Source organism: Pseudophryne corroboree, chromosome 1, assembly GCF_028390025.1.
Source record: "Pseudophryne corroboree isolate aPseCor3 chromosome 1, aPseCor3.hap2, whole genome shotgun sequence".
Classification (NCBI taxonomy): Eukaryota; Metazoa; Chordata; class Amphibia; order Anura; family Myobatrachidae; genus Pseudophryne; species Pseudophryne corroboree.
The window spans coordinates 455,031,269-455,052,294 of NC_086444.1; the positions used below are offsets into that span (position 1 = coordinate 455,031,269).

Consider the following 21,026-nt stretch of genomic DNA (forward strand, 5'->3'; position numbering starts at 1 on the left):
GGCAAGGCAGATTTGAGGAAACGGTTCGAATTCCAGTTTGTACCCCTGAGATACTATTTGAAGGATCCAGGGATCCACCCGTGAGCGAGCCCACTGATTGCTGAAATGCTTGAGACGGGCCCCCACCGTACCTGGCTCTGCCTGTGGAGCCCCAGCGTCATGCTGTGGACTTAGAGGAAGCGGGGGAGGACTTTTGCTCCTGGGAACTGGCTGTATGCTGCAGCTTTTTCCCTCTACCTCTGCCTCTGGGCAGAAAGGACGCGCCTTTAACCCGCTTGCCCCTATTGGGCCGAAAGGACTGTACCTGATAATACGGTGCTTTCTTTGGTTGTGAGGGAACATGGGGCAAAAATGTAGACTTCCCAGCTGTTGCTGTGGAAACGAGGTCCGAGAGACCATCCCCAAACAATTCCTCACCCTTATAAGGCAGAACTTCCATATGTCGTTTGAAATCTGCATCACCTGTCCACTGTCGAGTCCATAACCCTCTCCTGGCAGAAATGGACATAGCACTAATTTTGGATGCCAGCCGGCAAATATCCCTCTGTGCATCCCTCATGTATAAAAGTGCGTCTTTTATATGCTCTACGTTCAGCAAAATAGTGTCCCTGTCTAGGGTATCTATATTTTCTGACAGGGAATCTGACCACGCAGCAGCAGCGCTGCACATCCAGGCTGAAGCTATAGCCGGTCTCAGTATCACACCTGTGTGTGTATATATAGATTTCAGGTAGCCTCCTGCTTTCTATCAGCAGATTCCTTCAGGGCGGCCGTATCCGGAGACGGTAGTGCCACCTTTTTCGACAAGCGTGTGAGCGCTTTATCCACCCTAGGGGATGTTTCCCAGCGTGACCTATCCTCTGGCAGGAAAGGGTACGCCATTAGTAACCTCTTAGAAATTACCATCTTTTTATCAGGGGAAGCCTTTCTTTCTAGGTGCTCAGGAGAGCCCCTAGTGTGCATCCAGCTCGGCCGGGCACAAGAATCTAACTGAGGTCTGGAGGAGGGTCTTAGTGGGAGGAGCCAGTGCACACCAGTAGTCTAAAAGCTTTCTTTATAGTTGTGCCCAGTCTCCTGCGGAGCCGCTAATCCCCATGGTCCTTACGGAGTCCCCAGTATCCACTTAGGATGTTAGAGAAACAAACACTAATAGCTATTTTTTTGTAAAAAAGTTTAAGCTTTAAAGGTATATAACATCAAAACCGTTGTACATATCAGTCTAAGCTTTGGGCACTTATACCAAATTTCATCACAATCTGAAATGGTCAGTCTGAAATCTGTGTTGATTTGGTGAGGAATAACCCATGGATAGATGTCCAGCCGGCAGCACTGCTCTGTCTCAAAGACCTGAGAACATTCCGCCCAAGAGATTGCAACCGCTTAAGTAGATTGGACCCTTTTGGGGCAATTCAATAGTCTTTGGCGTCTACTTAGTAGCAGTTCCCAAAGTCAAAGTGCAGCAAGAGAAGGAAATAAGGTGTTGGCATGCATAAAATGGGGAATTGAGACAAGGGGTGAGAGTGTAATCCTGCCACTGTACAAATTATTGGCACGGCCACACCTTGAATATTGTGTACAGTTCTGGGCACCACACTATAAAAAATAAATCTTGGAACTTGAAAGGGTTCTCCAGTGTCCCCTAGTTCTCCTTCATCCACTAGGGGGCCACTGGAAGATCATTACGGTGGGGACGTCCCAGAGCTCCCATTACGGGCGGGAAAGCGCCGAGTCATGTAAAACCGCTCGGTCAAACTAAGCAGCCAAAGCCGCAAAAGTATCAAACTTGTAGAACTTGATAAACGTATGTTTCCCCGACCAAGATGCCGCTCTACACAACTGCGTCAATGAAACTCCTCTAGTAACCGCCCAGGAAGAACCCACTGACCTAGTGGAATGGGCGGAGACCGAAGTAGGCGGAGGTAGCGATGCTGCTAGATACGCCTGTTGAATAGTAAATCTGATCCAACGTGCTAATGTCTGTTTGAGGCAGGCCATCCAGGCTTGGCGGCATCATAGAGCACAAAAAGAGCATCCGTCTTGCGCAAAGTAGCAGTTCTCTCTACATAAATCCGCTGGGCCCGAACAACATCCAGGGATCTTGAAGAGGGAGAGTCGCCTGAGAGTACTGGAACCACTATAGGCTGATTAATATGAAAGGCTGAAACAACCTTTGGTAAAAAAAGATCTGTGAGTGCGAAGTTCCGCTCTGTCCTCATGGAAGATCAAATACGGAGGACGGCACGAGAGAGCTCCCAACTCAGAGACCCTCCAAGCCCAGACCAGTGCCAACAGTAACACCACCTTTCATGTAAGGAATTTGAGCTCCACCGATTCCAGAGGCTCAAATAGGGATGATTGCAAAAATGAAAGAATCGTATCCAGATCCCAGGGAGCTGTGGGAGGAACGAACGGTGGCTTAAGGCAGATAACCCCCTGAAGAAACGTCTGTACCGCAGGCAGTTATGCCAATTTTCTTTGAAAAAAAATTGACAGGGCGGAAATTTGAACCTATAGCGACCCTAGGCTCAAACCCGCCGAGAAGCCAGCCTGGAGGAAAAGTAGAAGTCTGGCCAACCTAAAGGAAGTAGGCGAGAAATTATGCCGTTCACACCATGAGATGTATGAACTCCAAATGCGGTAATAGCGTCTAGAAGTGACCTCCTTTCTAGCACTCATCATAGTATCACTGGTGTTGGGATGCAGTTTTGTCTTAAAAAGGTCCCTCTCAACAACCACGGCATCAAACGTAGCCGCTGTAAGTCCGGATAAACGAAAAGGACCTTGTGATAGCAAAATTCCATCTCAGAAGTAGCGGCCACGGGTCGTCTATGAGTAACTGAAGGAGATCACTGTACCAAGTTCTTCGAGGCCACTCTGAAGCCACGAGTAGAACTCTGACGGTTTCCAGTTTGATTCTCTTGAGAAGACGTGGCAATAGGGGAAACGGCGGAAACAGGTACACAAATTGGAAAGTCCAAGGGATCGTCAATGCGTCGACCACCTCCGCCTCTGGATCTCTGGTGCGAGAGCAATACCGAGGAATTTTGTGGTTCCTTCTGGACGCCATGAGATCGATCTGCGGGAGTCCCCATTGACGAACCAGTTGCTGAAAAACCTGCGGATTTAGTTCCCATTCGCCTGGATGCATATCCTGACGACTTAGGTAATCGGCCTCCCAGTTCTCCAATCCTGGTATGTACACCGCCGATATTGCTACTGCATACCTCTCGGCCCATAAGAGGATCTTGGTGACCTCCTTCATAGTGGCTCTGCTGCGGGTTCCCACTTGGCGATTTATGTATGCCACAGCCGTGGCATTGTCTTACTGTACGCATATTGCTCGTCCTTGTAAGAGATGATTGGCCAACAGGAGAGCATTGTAGACAGCTCGAAGTTCCAGAATATTGATAGGTAGAGTATGTTCTTGGAAAGTCCAAAGAACTTGGAATTGGCAAACTAGAGTTACCGCTCCCCAGCCGCGGAGGCTGGCATCTGTTGTGAGAAGTACCCAATCCAGGAGAGCAAAGTCCCTGCCCTTTTGACGGATTCGCTGTCTTCAGCCACCAAAGCAATGACAGACGAGTTCTGGGGCTTAGCTGAATCTTCTGAAGCATAAAAAGATGCGAACCGGACCATTTGGAAAGGAGATCTAGTTGAAATGGTCTGGAGTGGAACCTCCCATACTGTACCGCTTCAAACGTTACCATCTTCCCCAGAAGACAAATGCAAAGATGAATCGAAACTCTGCGATGTTGTAAGACCAACCGAACTAACTCTTGAATGGATTGAATCTTGCCCTGAGGGAGAAATATCTTCTGAAGCACAGTGTTCATGATCATCCCTAGGAATTGGAGCCGCTGTGTCAGTTGTAACTGAAACTTTTGGATATTTATGATCCAACCGTGTCTCCTGAGAAAATCTTGTGCTGTTCTCATATTATCTACTAACTTCTCCGACGACTGGGCCTTTAGGAGATGATCATCTAAGTAGGGGACAATGTTGACCCCCTGTGATCGTAATCGCGCCATCATTACTGCCATCACCTTTGTGAAAACTCGAGGAGCTGAAGAAAGACCGAAAGGTAAGGCTTGGAATTGAAAATGTAAATCCTTTACCGCAAAACGGAGAAAACTCTGATGGGGCGGCCAAATCGGGACATGGAGGTAGGCATCTCTGATGTCTATTGACACCATAAAGTCTCCTGCTTCTAGCCCATTTATGACTGACCGCAGAGACTCCATCTTGAATTTGACTATTCTCAAAAAAGGATTGAGACTCTTTCAATTCAAAATGGGTCTTACCGAGCCATCGGCTTCGGCACCACGCACAAACTAGAATAAAATCCCTGTTTCTGCTGGTGTAAAGGTACAGGACCGACGACACCCTTCTCCAGGAGATTCTGTATCGCCAAGCGAAGAGAATCCCGACACTCCTGTGAAACTGGCAAACCTGTTGTAAAATCTCTAGGAGGAGGTTGTAACTGAAATCCCTGAGTAATAATGTCTGTTACCCAGGCGTCTGTGCAGGTTTCTGACCAAATCTGTATGAAACTTAGTAACCGAGCTCCCACCCTCGGATCCCCCAAGAGGGAGTGGAGTCCGTCATGCGGTGGGCTTAGTGGCTGGTTTAGGGTCCGTCTGTAAGGCAGCTGTAGCTGTGGCACGACCACGTTCCCTGCCACCTCTGAAAGACATTGCTCCACCTCTAGCACGTCCTCTGAACTTTGACGGAGGCCGAAAGGACCGAAAAGACGGTCCAGAATAAGTCTTTCTGGGAGGAGGAGCTGCAGAAGGAAGATATGTTGACTTACCTCCCGTGGCCTTAGAGATTAGAGTGTCCAGTTCCTGACCAAACAGGAACTCACCACTAGTGACTATTTAAATTATTATAATCTTGTAACCTTTTTTGTAACTATAAGCTTTGAAGTTATTATTGAATTAAATACAATAATTCTAGTTCTGTGTTTTCTGACCCAAAACCCCAAGCGGCCCATGTTACCTATTTTGCAAGTATAATTGTGCGTGCGGGTGAGAACTAAAGCTTGCCCATGGCATTGTCTTAAAACGTCACTTCAGCTGGTGGCAGAGACTGTGTTGATTAACCACATGCGCTGAGGTAATCACAAAGTGTTACGGGCGACGATTTTCAGATGGCGTATCTGGAGGATCGGTGAGCCAGGTGTCGTGTCAGGTAACATGCAGCCTAATGAGCATTCACCTGCTGCCCGCACACCCAGATTTATGCACTTGGACAGAGATGAAAGCCATAGATCAGTGGTTCCCAAAGGCAGTCCTCAAGTGCAGACCTTCTGAAGCTTAATGGACTGAACATGTTGCACAAGTTTAAAGGCTGCACAAGTTTATCAGGCTTGTATATCGCTTATCTACAAACATATAGGCTAAAGTGAACTAGATCATAATGTACTTCTGAGAAAGAGGGGAAAAAAAGCTCTTTCCCAAAACATAACTCGTCATAGAAGTGTACAGTATCAATGCTCATATGTCGGTTACAGCACTGTGACTTTCACAGTTCAATCTCGTTGAAGTGTGCTGGTAAGAAGCTATAGTAAACTGCACTATATACAATGAAACTGCTCCTTTCTCATGTCCACGTAAAAAGTCATGCTAGGAATCAGTAACTAATCAGGACTAGGGAAACAAATCGGCGGGATCCAAGGATTTAGCCTCAAAGGGGGAGATTTAAATATTCCGTGCAACCCCTGCTGGGCGTCTATACGAATGGCCTTCTATCGGCGCAATTCAACTGTTGCTCCAATCAGGCACCCATTAGTAGTTAATGCACCGGACAGCCACTCTGCACGGCTAAACCAGTATAAACATCTTGACTGGGCATCTAAAGTCCTGGTTTGGATGTCCAAACTACTCACTTTTCACCCTTTTTTTTCTTGAACGTCCAGAGGCTGCAAGAAAAAATTGGACTGCTGCAGCTAATAGCATTTGATTGGAGCAACACTTGAATTACTCTAATAGACGACAAATTGTATAGACGCCCAGCAGGGGGCGCACAGAACCTTTGAATCTCCACCAAAAAGTCTAGGATTCAGTACATTAAAAATGCATCAAACCGTGGTGAAAGTGGCGGTGCCCTCTGCAGCCGATGCAAAACTAACTTCTGGCCCAGGCAGAGCTGGCCTCTTCCGCCGGTTTAAGGAGGCCATAACCTATAAACGGTGATGCTGCTGCGTGATGTCATAGATAATGATGCCGCAAGCTGCCCTGCTCACACAGTGCACAGTATACACATACTACGCAGTAGTGACGGAGGCAGAGAGGTGGCTAAGGAGATGGAGGGACTGGGAGCTCCGCTCTTCTTCCACTTCTTGAGTATCTGCTAGTTAAAGTAGCTGCAGCAAGTTGGTTTGCCTTGAGAGTTTGACAGCAGGTGAGGTCAGGTCCGTCTTCTGTGGGGGTCTGAGACGATGAAGGTGTAATTTCTTTCCTGTGGGGGCGTGTGTTTTCTGTGAGCGCTAATGTGTGCGTTTTTGACAATAGTTTCTTTGTACAATTCAATCTCGTGAATCCGGATTGAGATTTCAGCAATACCGAATGCAGGGATTACAAATATGGGGGTGGGGGGGTTGGGATTGGTTTCCCTAATCAGAATTATCATCTATCTTACTTAATTTCTTAGGATCATTTCACCAGGTAATTGCTTACGCTCAAATTAGCATTTATGGCCACTATGTTTCAATATGCATAAGAATTCATAAAGATTACTAATAGCTGAATTACTCAATAAGAAACTTTTGGTCTATGGGTGCTGTGGAAAAAAATGCTTATACTGTAGGGCGCCATTATTCAAGAAAGTTTGGAAACCACTCGTAGAGAAATCAAGTTTTACTAGTCAGTAAATTTAAATATAATAATACAGGTTGAGTATCCCTTATCCAAAATGCTTGGGACCAGAGGTATTTTGGATATCGGATTTTTCCGTATTTTGGAATAATTGCATACCATAATAAGATATCATGGTGATGGGACCTAAATCTAAGCACAGAATGCATTTATGTTACATATATCTTATACACATAGCCTGAAGGTAATTTTAGCCAATATTTTTTATAACATTGTGCATTAAACAAAGTGTGTCTACATTCACACAATTCATTTATGTTTCATATACACCTTATACACACAGCCTGAAGGTCATTTAATACAATATTTTTAATAACTTTGTGTATTAAACAAAGTTTGTGTACATTGAGCCATCAAAAAACAAAGGTTTCACTATCTCACTCTCACTCAAAAAAGTCCGTATTTCGGAATATTTGGATATGGGATACTCAACCTGTAATAAATAATAATAATAATATTTTTTTTATTTATATAGCACTTTTCTCCTGCAGGACTCACAAACATCAAAAATATGGAGCATATGTACAAATGCATTAAAATTACATACAGAAACAATTAAACCTAGAAAGCACAATAAGCATATTGCAGGGTACATTTTGGGCAATAACATCTACAGGTTATATATTCCACCTATGAAAGGTAACAGGTGTGGCAGCCATCTTGGGTGCATTATGTAGAATTACCCTCGGTGGAATAGGTGACACCCAGAAGAGATGACACAAAATGGGTGGTTGCAGCGTCCTAACGCTAGGGGTAGTGTCCCAACATAACCTTCAGATCCATGTAATTTTTCATTCTATTCACGAGCACACCAGATGAGACACCTATGTTGGGTGCACTATGAAGGTTATGCTGGGGGAGATAAGCCATAGACGGACCCGAGGCACATATGGTAAAACTGACGTGTGTAATAGTATGCTACTACCTGTATGAATAGATCAACATGTAGTACAGACTGCCCACAGAGGAACCATCAGAGGCAGCCGGCTGGGGCGTACTGCATAGATTGCTGCTGGCAGGGTATACTCTACAACTAGTGGAGGTACAGCACACTGGTGTAGCAAACAGTGGGGATGGAAGTACAAAGTATAAAAAACATGATAAAGAATTAGGGGGGTATTTATCAAAGCAAGGAAAAAGATACAGGTGGTGGTTCAATTGTTTTGTGCTCCCCCCGCATCTCAGGAGCCTGTGAGAAGAAAGGTTTCCCCCTGTGGTTAAAAGTGTCCGACTAATGAATCACCCCCAAAAAGAGAGAAATAAAGCAATAACCAATTAGCTCCTAATTGTAATTTTTCAAACACTTGATCTAAAATGAGAGTAATGCTGGGTACACACTGGCCGATAATATATTGTGGGACGGTCAGCGGGTGTGTACCCCAGATATGTCTGAACGACTGACAGAACAACTGGGTGGGCACATATAAATGTCCCCCCAGATGTGACGTCAGGCACAACACATCGAGCTGAACATCGGTAAGTGTGTATGCACTTTCCAACCAGACCAGCCGGAAGGGCCAATCCAAGTGTACCCAGCCTTAGAAGCTAGTGCTTTATATCTCTCCGCTTTATTGCTTTCCATGCTTTGATAAATAATAAGAATTTACTCACCGGTAATTCTATTTCTCGTAGTCCGTAGTGGATGCTGGGTACTCCGTAAGGACCATGGGGAATAGACGGGCTCCGCAGGAGACTGGGCACTCTTAAAAGAAAGATTAGGTACTATATCTGGTGTGCACTGGCTCCTCCCTCTATGTCCCTCCTCCAGACCTCAGTTAGGGGAACTGTGCCCGGAAGAGCTGACATTACTAGGAAAGGATTTGGAATCCAGGGTAAGACTCATACCAACCACACCAATCACACCGTACAACTTGTGATAACTATACCCAGTTAACAGTATGAAAACAACTGAGCCTCATTCAACAGATGGCTCAGAACAATAACCCTATAGTTAAGCAATAACTATATACAAGTACTGCAGAAAGTCCGCACTTGGGACGGGCTCCCAGCATCCACTACGGACTACGAGAAATAGAATTACCGGTGAGTAAATTCTTATTTTCTCTTGACGTCCTAGTGGATGCTGGGTACTCCGTAAGGACAATGGGGATTATACCAAAGCTCCCAAACGGGCGGGAGAGTGCGGATGACTCTGCAGCACCGAATGAGCAAACTCAAGGTCCTTCTCAGCCAGGGTATCAAACTCGTAGAATTTTGCAAAAGTGTTTGATCCCGACCAAGTAGCAGCTCGGCAAAGTTGTAAAGCCGAGACCCCTCGGGCAGCCGCCCAAGAAGAGCCCACCTTCCTCGTGGAATGGGCTTTTACTGATTTAGGATGCGGCAGTCCAGCCGCAGAATGTGCAAGTTGAATCGTGCTACAGATCCAGCGAGCAATAGTCTGCTTTGAAGCAGGAGCACCCAGCTTGTTGGGTGCGAGCAGGATAAACAGGGAGTCAGTTTTTCTGACTCTAGCCGTCCTGGAAACATAGATTTTCAGGGCCCGGACTACGTCCAGCAACTTGGAATCCTCCAAGTCCCGAGTAGCCGCAGGCACCACAATAGGTTGGTTTAAATGAAACACTGATACCACCTTTGGGAGAAATTGGGGACGAGTCCTCAATTCTGCCCTGTCCATATGGAAAATCAGATAAGGGCTTTTACAGGACAAAGCCGCCAATTCTGACACGCCTAGCTGAGGCCAATGCCAACAGCATGACTACCTTCCACGTGAGATACTTCAACTCCACGGTCTGAAGTGGCTCAAACCAATGTGATTTTAGGAAATCCAACACTACGTTGAGATCCCAAGGTGCCACTGGAGGCACAAAAGGGGGCTGAATATGCAGCACTCCCTTAACAAACGTCTGAACTTCAGGCAGTGAAGCCAGTTCTTTTTGAAAGAAAATAGACAGGGCCGAAATCTGGACCTTAATGGAACCCAATTTTAGGCCCATAGTCACTCCTGACTGTAGGAAGTGCAGGAATCGACCAAGCTGAAATTCCTCTGTTGGGGCCTTCATGGCCTCACACCAAGCAACATATTTTCGCCATATGCGGTGATAATGTTTTGCTGTCACATCCTTCCTAGCTTTTATCAGCGTAGGAATGACTTCAACCGAAATGCCCTTTTCCATTAGGATCCGGCGTTCAACCGCCATGCCGTCAAACGCAACCGCGGTAAGTCTTGGAACAGACCGGGCCCCTGCTGTAGCAGGTCCTGTCGGAGCGGCAGAGGCCAAGGGTCCTCTGAGATCATTTCTTGTAGTTCCGGGTACCAAGTTCTTCTTGGCCAATCCGGAACGATGAGTATAGTTCTTACTCCTCTCTTTCTTATTATCCTCAGTACCTTTGGTATGAGAGGAAGAGGAGGGAACACATAAACCGACTGGTACACCCACGGTGTCACTAGAGCGTCCACAGCTATCGCCTGAGGGTCCCTTGACCTGGCGCAATATCTTTTTAGCTTTCTGTTGAGGCGGGACGCCATCATGTCCACCTGTGGCCTTTCCCAACGATTTACAATCAGCTGGAAGACTTCTGGATGAAGTCCCCACTCTCCCGGGTGGAGGTCGTGCCTGCTGAGGAAGTCTGCTTCCCAGTTGTCCACTCCCGGAATGAACACTGCTGACAGTGCTAGCACGTGATTCTCCGCCCATCGGAGAATCCTTGTGGCTTCTGCCATTGCCATCCTGCTTCTTGTGCCGCCCTGTCGGTTTATATGGGCGACAGCCGTGATGTTGTCTGACTGAATCAGCACCGGCTGGTTTTGAAGCAGGGGTTCTGCTTGACTTAGGGCATTGTAAATGGCCCTTAGTTCCAGAATATTTATGTGTAGGGAAGTCTCCTGACTCGACCATTGTCCTTGGAAGTTTCTTCCCTGAGTGACTGCCCACCAACCTCGGAGGCTTGCATCCGTGGTCACCAGGACCCAGTCCTGAATGCCGAATCTGCAGCCCTCGAGAAGATGAGCACTCTGCAGCCACCACAGCAGAGACACCGTGGCCCTCGGGGACAGGGTGATCAGCCGATGCATCTGAAGATGCGATCCGGACCACTTGTCTAACAGATCCCACTGAAAGATCCTTGCATGGAACCTGCCGAAGGGAATTGCTGCGTAAGAAGCTACCATCTTTCCCAGGACTCGCGTGCAGTGATGCACCGACACCTGTTTTGGTTTCAGGAGGTCTCTGACCAGAGATGACAACTCCTTGGCCTTCTCCTCCGGGAGAAACACCTTCTTCGGTTCTGTGTCCAGAATCAAGCCCAAGAACAGCAGACGTGTCGTAGGAACCAGCTGCGACTTTGGGATATTCAGAATCCAGCCGTGCTGTTGCAGCACTTCCTGATATAGTGCTACTCCGACCAACAACTGCTCCTTGGACCTTGCCTTTATAAGGAGATCGTCCAAGTACGCGATAATTATAACTCCCTTCTTTCGAAGGAGTATCATCATTTCGGCCATTACCTTGGTAAATACCCTCGGTGCCGTGGACAGACCAAACGGCAACGTCTGGAATTGGTAATGGCAGTCCTGTACCACAAACCTGAGGTACTCCTGGTGAGGTGGGTAAATGGGGACATGTAGGTAAGCATCCTTGATGTCCAGTGACACCATAAAATACCCCTCTTCCAGGCTTGCAATAACCGCCCTGAGTGATTCCATTTTGAACTTGAACTTCCTTATATAAGTGTTCAAGGATTTCAAATTTAGAATGAGTCTTACCGAACCGTCTGCTTTCGGTACCACAAACATTGTGGAATAGTAACCCCGTCCCTGTTGAAGGAGGGGAACTTTGATTATCACCTGCTGAAGGTACAGCTTGTGAATTGCCGCCAGTACTACCTCACTTTCCATGGGAGTAGCTGGCAAGGCTGATTTGAGGTAACGGCAAGGGGGAGACGTCTCGAACTCCAGCTTGTATCCCTGAGATACCACTTGTAGAACCCAGAGATCCACCTGTGAGCGAACCCACTGGTCGCTGAAGTTCCAGACACGGGTCCCCACCGCACCTGGCTCCACCTGTGGAGCCCCAGCGTCATGCGGTGGACTTAGTGGAAGCAGGGGAGGATTTTTGTTCCTGGGAACTGGCTGTCTGGAGCAGCTTTTTCCCTCTACCCATGCCTCTGGGCAGAAAGGACGCGCCTCTGACCCGCTTGCCTTTCTGAGGCCGAAAGGACTGTACTTGATAATACGGTGCTTTCTTAGGCTGTGAGGGAACCTGAGGTAAAAAAAGTCGACTTCCCAGCTGTTGCTGTGGATACGAGAGACCGTCCCCAAACAATTCCTCACCCTTATAAGGCAAAACTTCCATGTGCCTTTTAGAATCAGCATCACCTGTCCACTGCCGAGTCCATAATACTCTCCTGGCAAAAATGGACATTGCATTAATTCTAGATGCCAGCCGGCAAATGTCCCTCTGTGCATCCCTCATATATAAGACTACGTCTTTAATATGCTCTATGGTTAGCAAAATAGTATCCCTGTCAAGGGAATCAATGTTATCTGACAGGGAATCAGACCATGCTGCTGCAGCACTACACATCCATGCTGAAGCAATAGCAGGTCTCAGTATAGTACCTGAGTGTGTATACACAGACTTCAGGATAGCCTCCTGCTTTCTATCTGCAGGCTCCTTTAAGGCGGCCGTATCCTGAGACGGCAGTGCCACCTTTTTTGATAAGCGTGTGAGCGCCTTGCCCACCCTAGGGGATGTTTCCCAACGCAACCTGTCCGTTGGCGGGAAAGGGTACGCCATTAGTAACCTCTTAGAAATCACTAGTTTTTTATCAGGGGAACACCACGCTTCTTCACACAATTCATTTAACTCATCAGATGGGGGAAAAGTCACTGGCTGCTTTTTCTCCCCAAACATAATACCCTTTTTAGTGGTAACCGGGTTAATGTCAGAAATGTGCAACACATTTTTCATTGCCGTAATCATGCATCATCGGATGGCCCTTGTGGATTGTACATTTGTCTCATCCTCGTCGACACTGGAGTCAGACTCCGTGTCGACATCTGTGTCTGCCATCTGAGGTAGCGGGCGTTTTTGAGCCCCTGATGGCCTCTGAGACGCTTGGGCAGGCGCGGGCTGAGATGCCGGCTGTCCCAAAGCTGTTACGTCATCGAACCTTTTATGCAAGGAGTTGACACTGTCGGTTAATACCTTCCACATATCCATCCACTCTGGTGTCGGCCCCGCAGGGGGCGACATCACACTCATCGGCTCCTGCTCCGCCTCCACGTAAGCGTCCTCATCAAACATGTCGACACAGCCGTACCGACACACCGCACACACACACAGGGAATGCTCTGACTGAGGACAGGACCCCACAAAGTCCTTTGGGGAGACAGAGAGAGAGTATGCCAGCACACACCAGAGCGCTATATAACAGAGGGATTTACACTAATACAAAGTGAATTTTCCCCCAATAGCTGCTTATATCACCTTTTGCGCCTAAATTTATGAGCCCCCCCTCTCTTTTTTACCCTTCTCGTAGTGTATACTGCAGGGGAGAGCCTGGGGAGCGTCCTTCCAGCGGAGCTGTTTAGAGAAAATGGCGCTGGCTGTGCTGAGGAAGATAGCCCCGCCCCTTCAGCGGCGGGCTTCTCCCGCTTTTTTAATAATATTTATGGCGGGGGATTAGGCACATATACAGTTTATAATAAGAATTTACTTACCGATAATTCTATTTCTCGGAGTCCGTAGTGGATGCTGGGGTTCCTGAAAGGACCATGGGGAATAGCGGCTCCGCAGGAGACAGGGCACAAAAAGTAAAGCTTTTCCAGATCAGGTGGTGTGCACTGGCTCCTCCCCCTATGACCCTCCTCCAGACTCCAGTTAGGTACTGTGCCCGGACGAGCGTACACAATAAGGGAGGATTTTGAATCCCGGGTAAGACTCATACCAGCCACACCAATCACACCGTACAACTTGTGATCTAAACCCAGTTAACAGTATGATAACAAAAGGAGCCTCTGAAAGACGGCTTCCTACAACAATAACCCGATTTTTGTAACAATAACTATGTACAAGTATTGCAGAATAATCCGCACTTGGGATGGGCGCCCAGCATCCACTACGGACTCCGAGAAATAGAATTATCGGTAAGTAAATTCTTATTTTCTCTATCGTCCTAGTGGATGCTGGGGTTCCTGAAAGGACCATGGGGATTATACCAAAGCTCCCAAACGGGCGGGAGAGTGCGGATGACTCTGCAGCACCGAATGAGAGAACTCCAGGTCCTCTTTTGCCAGGGTATCAAATTTGTAAAATTTTACAAACGTGTTCTCCCCCGACCACGTAGCTGCTCGGCAGAGTTGTAATGCCGAGACCCCTCGGGCAGCCGCCCAAGATGAGCCCACCTTCCTTGTGGAATGGGCATTTACATATTTTTTTCTGTGGCAAGCCTGCCACAGAATGTGCAAGCTGAATTGTACTACAAATCCAACGAGCAATAGTCTGCTTAGAAGCAGGAGCACCCAGCTTGTTGGGTGCATACAGGATAAACAGCAAGTCAGATTTCCTGACTCCAGCCGACCTGGAAACTATATTTTCAGGGCCCTGACAACATCCAGCAACTTGGAGTCCTCCAAGTCCCTAGTAGCCGCAGGCACCACAATAAGCTGGTTCAGGTGAAACGCTGACACCACCTTAGGGAGAAACTGGGGACGAGTCCACAGCTTTGCTCTGTCCGAATGGACAATCAGATATGGCTTTGTGAGATAAAGCCGCCAATTCTGACACTCGCCTGGCCGAGGCCAGGACCAACAGCATGGTCACTTTCCATGTGAGATATATCAAATCCACAGATTTGAGTTGTTTAAAACAATGTGATTTTAGGAATCCCAAACTACGTTGAGATCGCCCAGTGCCACTGGAGACATCAAAAAGGGGTTGTATATGCAGTACTCCCTTAACAACTTCTGGACTTCAGGAACTGAAGCCAATTTCTTTCTGGAAGAAAATCGACCGGTCGAAATTTGAACCTTAATGGACCCCAATTTGAGACCCATATACACTCCTGCTTGCAGGAATGTAGGAATTAACCTAGTTGAAATTCTTCCGTGGAGCCTTCCTGGCCTCACACCATGGAACATATTTTCACCTAAGCGGTGATAATGTTGTGCGGTCACCTCCTTCCTGGCTCTGACCAGGGTAGGGATGACCTCTTCCGGAATGCCTTTTTCCCTTAGGATCCGGCGTTCACCCGCCCTGGCGTCAACGCAGCTGCGGTAAGTCATGGAACAGACATGATTCTTGCTGAATCAAGATCCTTTCTAGTATCTCTGGAAGTTCCGGGTACCAAGTTCTTCTTGGCCCAAACCGGAACCACGAGTATAGTTCTTACTCCTCTCCTTCCTATCATTCTCCATACACTGGGTATGAAAGGCAGAGGAGGGAACACATACACCGACTGGTACACCCACGGTGTTACCAGAGCGTCCCAGCTATTGCATGAGGGTCTCTAGACCTGGCGCTTCATGTGGGACGCCATCATAACCACCTTTGGTCTTTCCCAACGGTTTACAAACATGTGGAAACTTCCAGATGAAGTTCCCACTTTTCCGGGTGGAATTCATTTATGCTAAGGAAATCTTCCTAGTTGTCCACTCCCGGAATGAACACTGCTGACAGTGTTATCACATGATCTTTCGCCCAGCGAAGAATCCTTGCTGTCATTGCCCTCCTGCTTCTTGTGCCGCCCCGTCTGTTTACGTGGGCGACTGCCATGATGATGTCCTACTGGATCAGCACCGGTTGACTTTGAAGCAGAGGTCTTCCTAGGCTCAGAGCATCGTAAATTGCCCTTAGCTCCAGTATATTCATGTGGAGAGAAATCTCCAGACTTGACCACACTTCCTTGGAAATTTCTTCCTTGTGTGACTGTTCCCCAGCCTCTCAGGCTGGCATCCGTGGTCACCAGAACACAGTCCTGAATGCTGAATGTGCTGCCCTCTAGAAGATGAGCACTCTGCAGCCCCCACAGAAGAGACACCCTTGTCCTTGGAGACAGGGTTATCCGCTGATGCATCTGAAGATGCGATCCGGACCATTCGTCCAGCAAATCCCCCTGAAAAGTTTTTGCGTGAGATCTGCCGAATGGAATCGCTTCGTAAGAAGCCACCATTTTTCCCAGGACTCCTGTGCATTGATGCACTGATACTTGGCCTGGTTTTAGGAGGTTTCTGACTAGGTCGGATAACTCCCTGGCTTTCCCCTCCAGGAGAAATACCTCTTTCTGGACTATGCCCAGAATCATTCCTAGGAACAGCAGACGTATCATCGGAAAACAGCTGCGATTTTTGGAATATTTAGAATCCACTCGTGCTGTCGTAGAACTACTTTAGATAGTTCTTTTCCGACCTCCAACTGTTCTCTGGAAACTTGCCCCTTTCAGGATATCGTCCAAGTAAGGGATAATTAAGATGCCTTTCTTTTTTTAAGAATCATCTTTTCGGCCATTACCTTGGTGAAGGCCCGGGGTGCCGTGGATAATTCAACGGCAGCGTCTGAAACTGATATTGACAGTTCTGTATCACGAACCAGAGGTACCCTTGTTGAGAAGGGCAAATTTGGACATGGAGGTAATCCTTGATGTCCAGGGACACCATATAGTCCCCTTTTTTCCGGTTCTCTATCACTGCTTTGAGTGACTCCATCTTGATTTGAACCTTTTTATGTAAGTGTTCAAAGATTTCAGATTTAGACTATGTCTCACCAAGCCGTCTGGCTTCAGTACCACAATATAGTGTGGAAGACAAATACCCTTTTCCTTGTTGTAGGAGGGGTACTTTGATTATCACCTGCTGGAAATACAGCTTGTGAATTTTTTCCAATACTGCCTCCCTGTCGGAGGAAGCCGTTGGTAAAGCAGGCTTCAGGAACCTGCGAGGAAAAAATGTCTCGACTCTCCAATCTGTACCCCTGGGATAATACTTGTACGATCTAGGGGTCAACTTGCGAGTGATCCCACTGCGCGCTGAGACTCTTGAGACTACCCCCCCACTGGTGGAGGGCTTCTTTTCCTGGGAAGGGGCTGCCTGCTGCAGTCTACTTCCCTTTCCTCTATGTCTGGGCAGATATGACTGGCCTTTTGCCCGCTTGCCCACATGGGAACGGAAGGATTGAGGCTGAAAAGACAGTGTCTTTTTCTGCTGAGATGTAACTTGGGGTAAAAAGGTTGGATTTCCCAGCTGTAGCCGTGGCCCCCAGGTCCGATGGACCGACCCCAAATAACTCCTTCCCTTTATACGGCAATACTTCCACGTGCCGTATGGGATCTGTATCACCTGACCACTGTCGTGTCCATGACATCTTCCGGGAGATATGGACAACGCACTTATCTTGATGCCAGAGTGCAAATATCCCTCTGTGCATCTCGCATACATATATATAGAATGCATCCTATTAAATGCTCTATATCAATAAAATATTTTTAGTCAGGGAATTCGACCAAGCCAACCCAGCACTGCATCTCCAGGCTGATGGCGATCGCTGGTCGCAGTATAACCACCGTATGTGTGTATATACTTTTTAGGATATTTTTCCAGCTGCCTATCAGCTGGCTCCTTGAGGGCGGCCGTATCTGGAGACGGTAACGCCACTTGATAAGCGTGTGAGCGCCTTTTCCACCCTAAGGGGTGTTTCCCAACGCGCCCTAACTTCTGGCGGGAAAGGGTATAACGCCAATATTTGCTATCGGGGTAAACCCACGCATCATCACACACTTCATTTTATTTTATCTGATTCAGGAAAAACTACAGGTAGTTTTTTCACTTCCACATAATACCCTTTTTTGTGGTACTTGTAGTATCAGAAATATGTAACAGCTCCTTCATTGCCCTTAACGTGTGGCCCTAATGAGGAATACGTTTGTTTATTCACCGTCGACACTGGATTCAGTGTCCGTGTCTGTGTCGACCGACTGAGGTAAATGGGCGTTTTTTATAAAAAAAACCCTGACGGTGTTTCTGAGACGCCTGGACCGTTACTAATTGTTTGTCGGCCGTCTCATGTCGTCAACCGACCTTGCAGCGTGTTGACATTCTCACGTAATTCCCTAAATAAGCCATCCATTCCGGAGTCGACTCCCTAGAGAGTGACATCACCATTACAGGCAATTTCTCCGCCTCCTCCAGCATCGTCCTCATACATGTCGACACACACGTACCGACACACAGCACACACACCTGGAATGCTCTGACAGAGGACAGGACCCCACTAGCCCTTTGGAGAGACAGAGGGAGAGTTTGCCAGCACACACCAAAAAACGCTATAATTACATAGGGACAACCTTATATAAGTGTTTCTCCCTAATAGCATCTTTATATATATATATTTATATCGCCAATTTGTGCCCCCCCTCTCTGTTTAAACCCTGTTTCTGTAGTGCAGGGGAGAGCCTGGGAGCCTTCTCTCCAGCCTTTCTGTGAGAGAAAAAATGGCGCTGTGTGCTGAGGAGATAGGCCCCGCCCCTTTTACGGCGGGCTCGTCTCCCGCTCTTTAGTGAAGTTTGGCAGGGGTTAAATATCTCCATATAGCCTCTGGGGGCTATATGTGAGGTATTTTTAGCCAGTATATAGGTTTACATTTGCCTCCCAGGGCGCCCCCCCCCAGCGCCCTGCACCCTCAGTGACAGCGTGTGAAGTGTGCTGAGAGGAAAATGGCGCACAGCTGCAGTGCTGTGCGCTACCTTTAGAAGACTGTCAGAGTCTTCAGCCGCCGATTCTGGACCTCTTCTAACTTCAGCATCTGCAAGGGGGCCGGCGGCGCGGCTCCGGTGACCATCCAGGCTGTACCTGTGATCGTCCCTCTGGAGCTAATGTCCAGTAGCCAAGAAGCCAATCCATCCTGCACGCAGGTGAGTTCACTTCTTCTCCCCTCAGTCCCTCGTTGCAGTGATCCTGTTGCCAGCAGGACTCACTGTAAAATAAAAAACCTAAGCTAAACTTTCTCTAAGCAGCTCTTTAGGAGAGCCACCTAGATTGCACCCTTCTCGGCCGGGCACAAAAATCTAACTGGAGTCTGGAGGAGGGTCATAGGGGGAGGAGCCAGTGCACACCACCTGATCTGGAAAAGCTTTACTTTTTGTGCCCTGTCTCCTGCGGAGCCGCTATTCCCCATGGTCCTTTCAGGAACCCCAGCATCCACTAGGACGATAGAGAAAACTGTATTATGTGCATTTTGCCAACAAAGGTATACATATTGCAGCCCAGGGCGCGTCCCCCCCCCCCAGCGCCCTGCACCCACCAGTGACCGGTGCGTGTGGTGTGCTGTGGGAGTAATGGCGCACAGCTGCAGTGCTGTGCGCTACCTTATTGAAGACCGGAGTCTTCAGCCGCCGATTTTCTCCTGGAATCTTCCGTCTTCTGGCTCTGCAAGTAGGGCGGGGGCGGCGGCACGGCTCCGGGAACGGACGATCGAGGTCGGGCCCGGTGTTCGATCCCTCTGGAGCTAATGGTGTCCAGTAGCCTTAGAAGCACAAGATAGCTGCAAGCAGGTAGGTTTGCTTCTCTCCCCTCAGTCCCTCGTAGCAGTGAGTCTGTTGCCAGCAGATCTCACTGAAAATAAAAAAACCTAACAAATAATTTCTTTTCTAGTAAGCTCAGGAGAGCCCACTAGGTGCATCCAGCTCTGGCCGGGCACAGATTCTAACTGAGGTCTGGAGGAGGGGCATAGAGCGAAGAGCCAGTGCACACCAGATATAGTACCTAATCTTTCTTTTAAGAGTGCCCAGTCTCCTGCGGAGCCCGTCTATTCCCTATGGTCCTTACGGAGTACCCAGCATCCACTAGGACGTCAGAGAAATACCCCTTAAGCCTCGTACACACGGGAGATGTGTGCTGAGTGGGGGGGGCTGAATTTCACACAGCGGTGAAATGAGTGATCTCTCTAGATTTGGCATGTCGGCAGCACCCTACACACGGAGAGATCTGGGCTTCATTTCTAAGCAATCTGCTCAGATTGCTTAGAATTTAAGAACGGATCTCTCCGTGTGTACCCCCCCTTAGTCCAGTGAGTTGGGGGTCTATTTACTAAGCCTTAGATGGAGATAAAGTGCCAACCAATCAGATTCTACAGTAACTGCCATGAAACAGGCTCTGTTTGACAAATGAAAGGATGTGGTTGTGGGTACTTAACCGCCATCCAAACCTTAGTACATAGACCCCCAATTTGTAGTCAATATCTAAGATATGGAAACATTTTAGTACATCATAGTAACATACATGTAAAGAGAGAAAGCAATGGTGGAACTTTATAAACATGTAAGCCTCACCTTACATATGGATGTCCTTTATCTATCATACATTATATAATGGATAAAAGTTCAGAACATGGGGTACACTAACCCAACATGTGAACTCGTAATAATATCACCTAAGCAAACTTTTATCACATACAGTATATATCTTTATATACACAAACATCTATCTATAATTTATGGTAAAAGGTTAGAGCATCCCATGTTCCGAACTTTTGCCTATGTACTTTAATTGTGCAAGGGTCTGCATCTCTGACCACCGAATAAACATAAGCTAGTGAGCGTATATTGTAGGCTGACAAACTAGTAATAAGGAGACTGTGTGGCACAACCCAGTTTCCGCTACACTGCGTGACAGTATGTGACAGCGCCGTCCACCTTCCCCCCGGCATTATACAGCATCCCTGCTGCTGCCCCGTCCTCCTCCTCTCCCAGCATCATCCCAGGACAGACCCTCCCCTCCTCCCCGCCATCCACTACCTGCTGTATGACAGCATTGTCCGGCTGCAGGAGACTGGTCAGGATGGTCTCTAGTACGTTGGCCATGATGATGAAAACGGGCCGCCTGGTTACACAGAGCCGCGCACCGGTGCCGTCCACTGACCCAACAACAACAACCAGCAGCTGCTGCTAAACTGTCTCCTCTCTCTCCCCCACGTGGGTGTCAGACAGGGCGATGCTGTCCACTAGCGCCACCTGCTGGCTAGGAGGAGCGGAAACACTATTGTGCATGTATGTACAGTGTGAGTGTACAATTTGCAGTGAAGCCTAGTGTCAAAGATTTAGGAGCCGATATCACATAATATGGGGCCTAGATTACGTCACAAAATATTCCAGAACTTTCAGTTTATCTGTTTTCTCTTACGTCCTAGGTGATACTGGAAA

The 21,026-nt window shown here is 47.8% G+C and overlaps 1 protein-coding gene across 2 annotated transcripts in view; it reads right to left on the reverse strand.

The window, feature by feature from the left end:
• The window catches only part of IPO4 (importin 4), a 272,271-nt gene extending 251,452 nt beyond the window's left edge, over positions 1-20,819 (reverse strand). Inside the window, exon 1 of one of the 2 annotated variants that reach the window (XM_063913651.1) lies at positions 20,622-20,819. In XM_063913651.1, the coding sequence (XP_063769721.1) occupies positions 20,622-20,687 (66 nt within the window). In that variant the 5' untranslated portion in view covers positions 20,688-20,819. The remainder of the gene's footprint in view (positions 1-20,621) is intronic. The other variant, XM_063913652.1, reaches the window with a different exon arrangement.
• Positions 20,820-21,026: the final 207 nt, after the last annotated feature.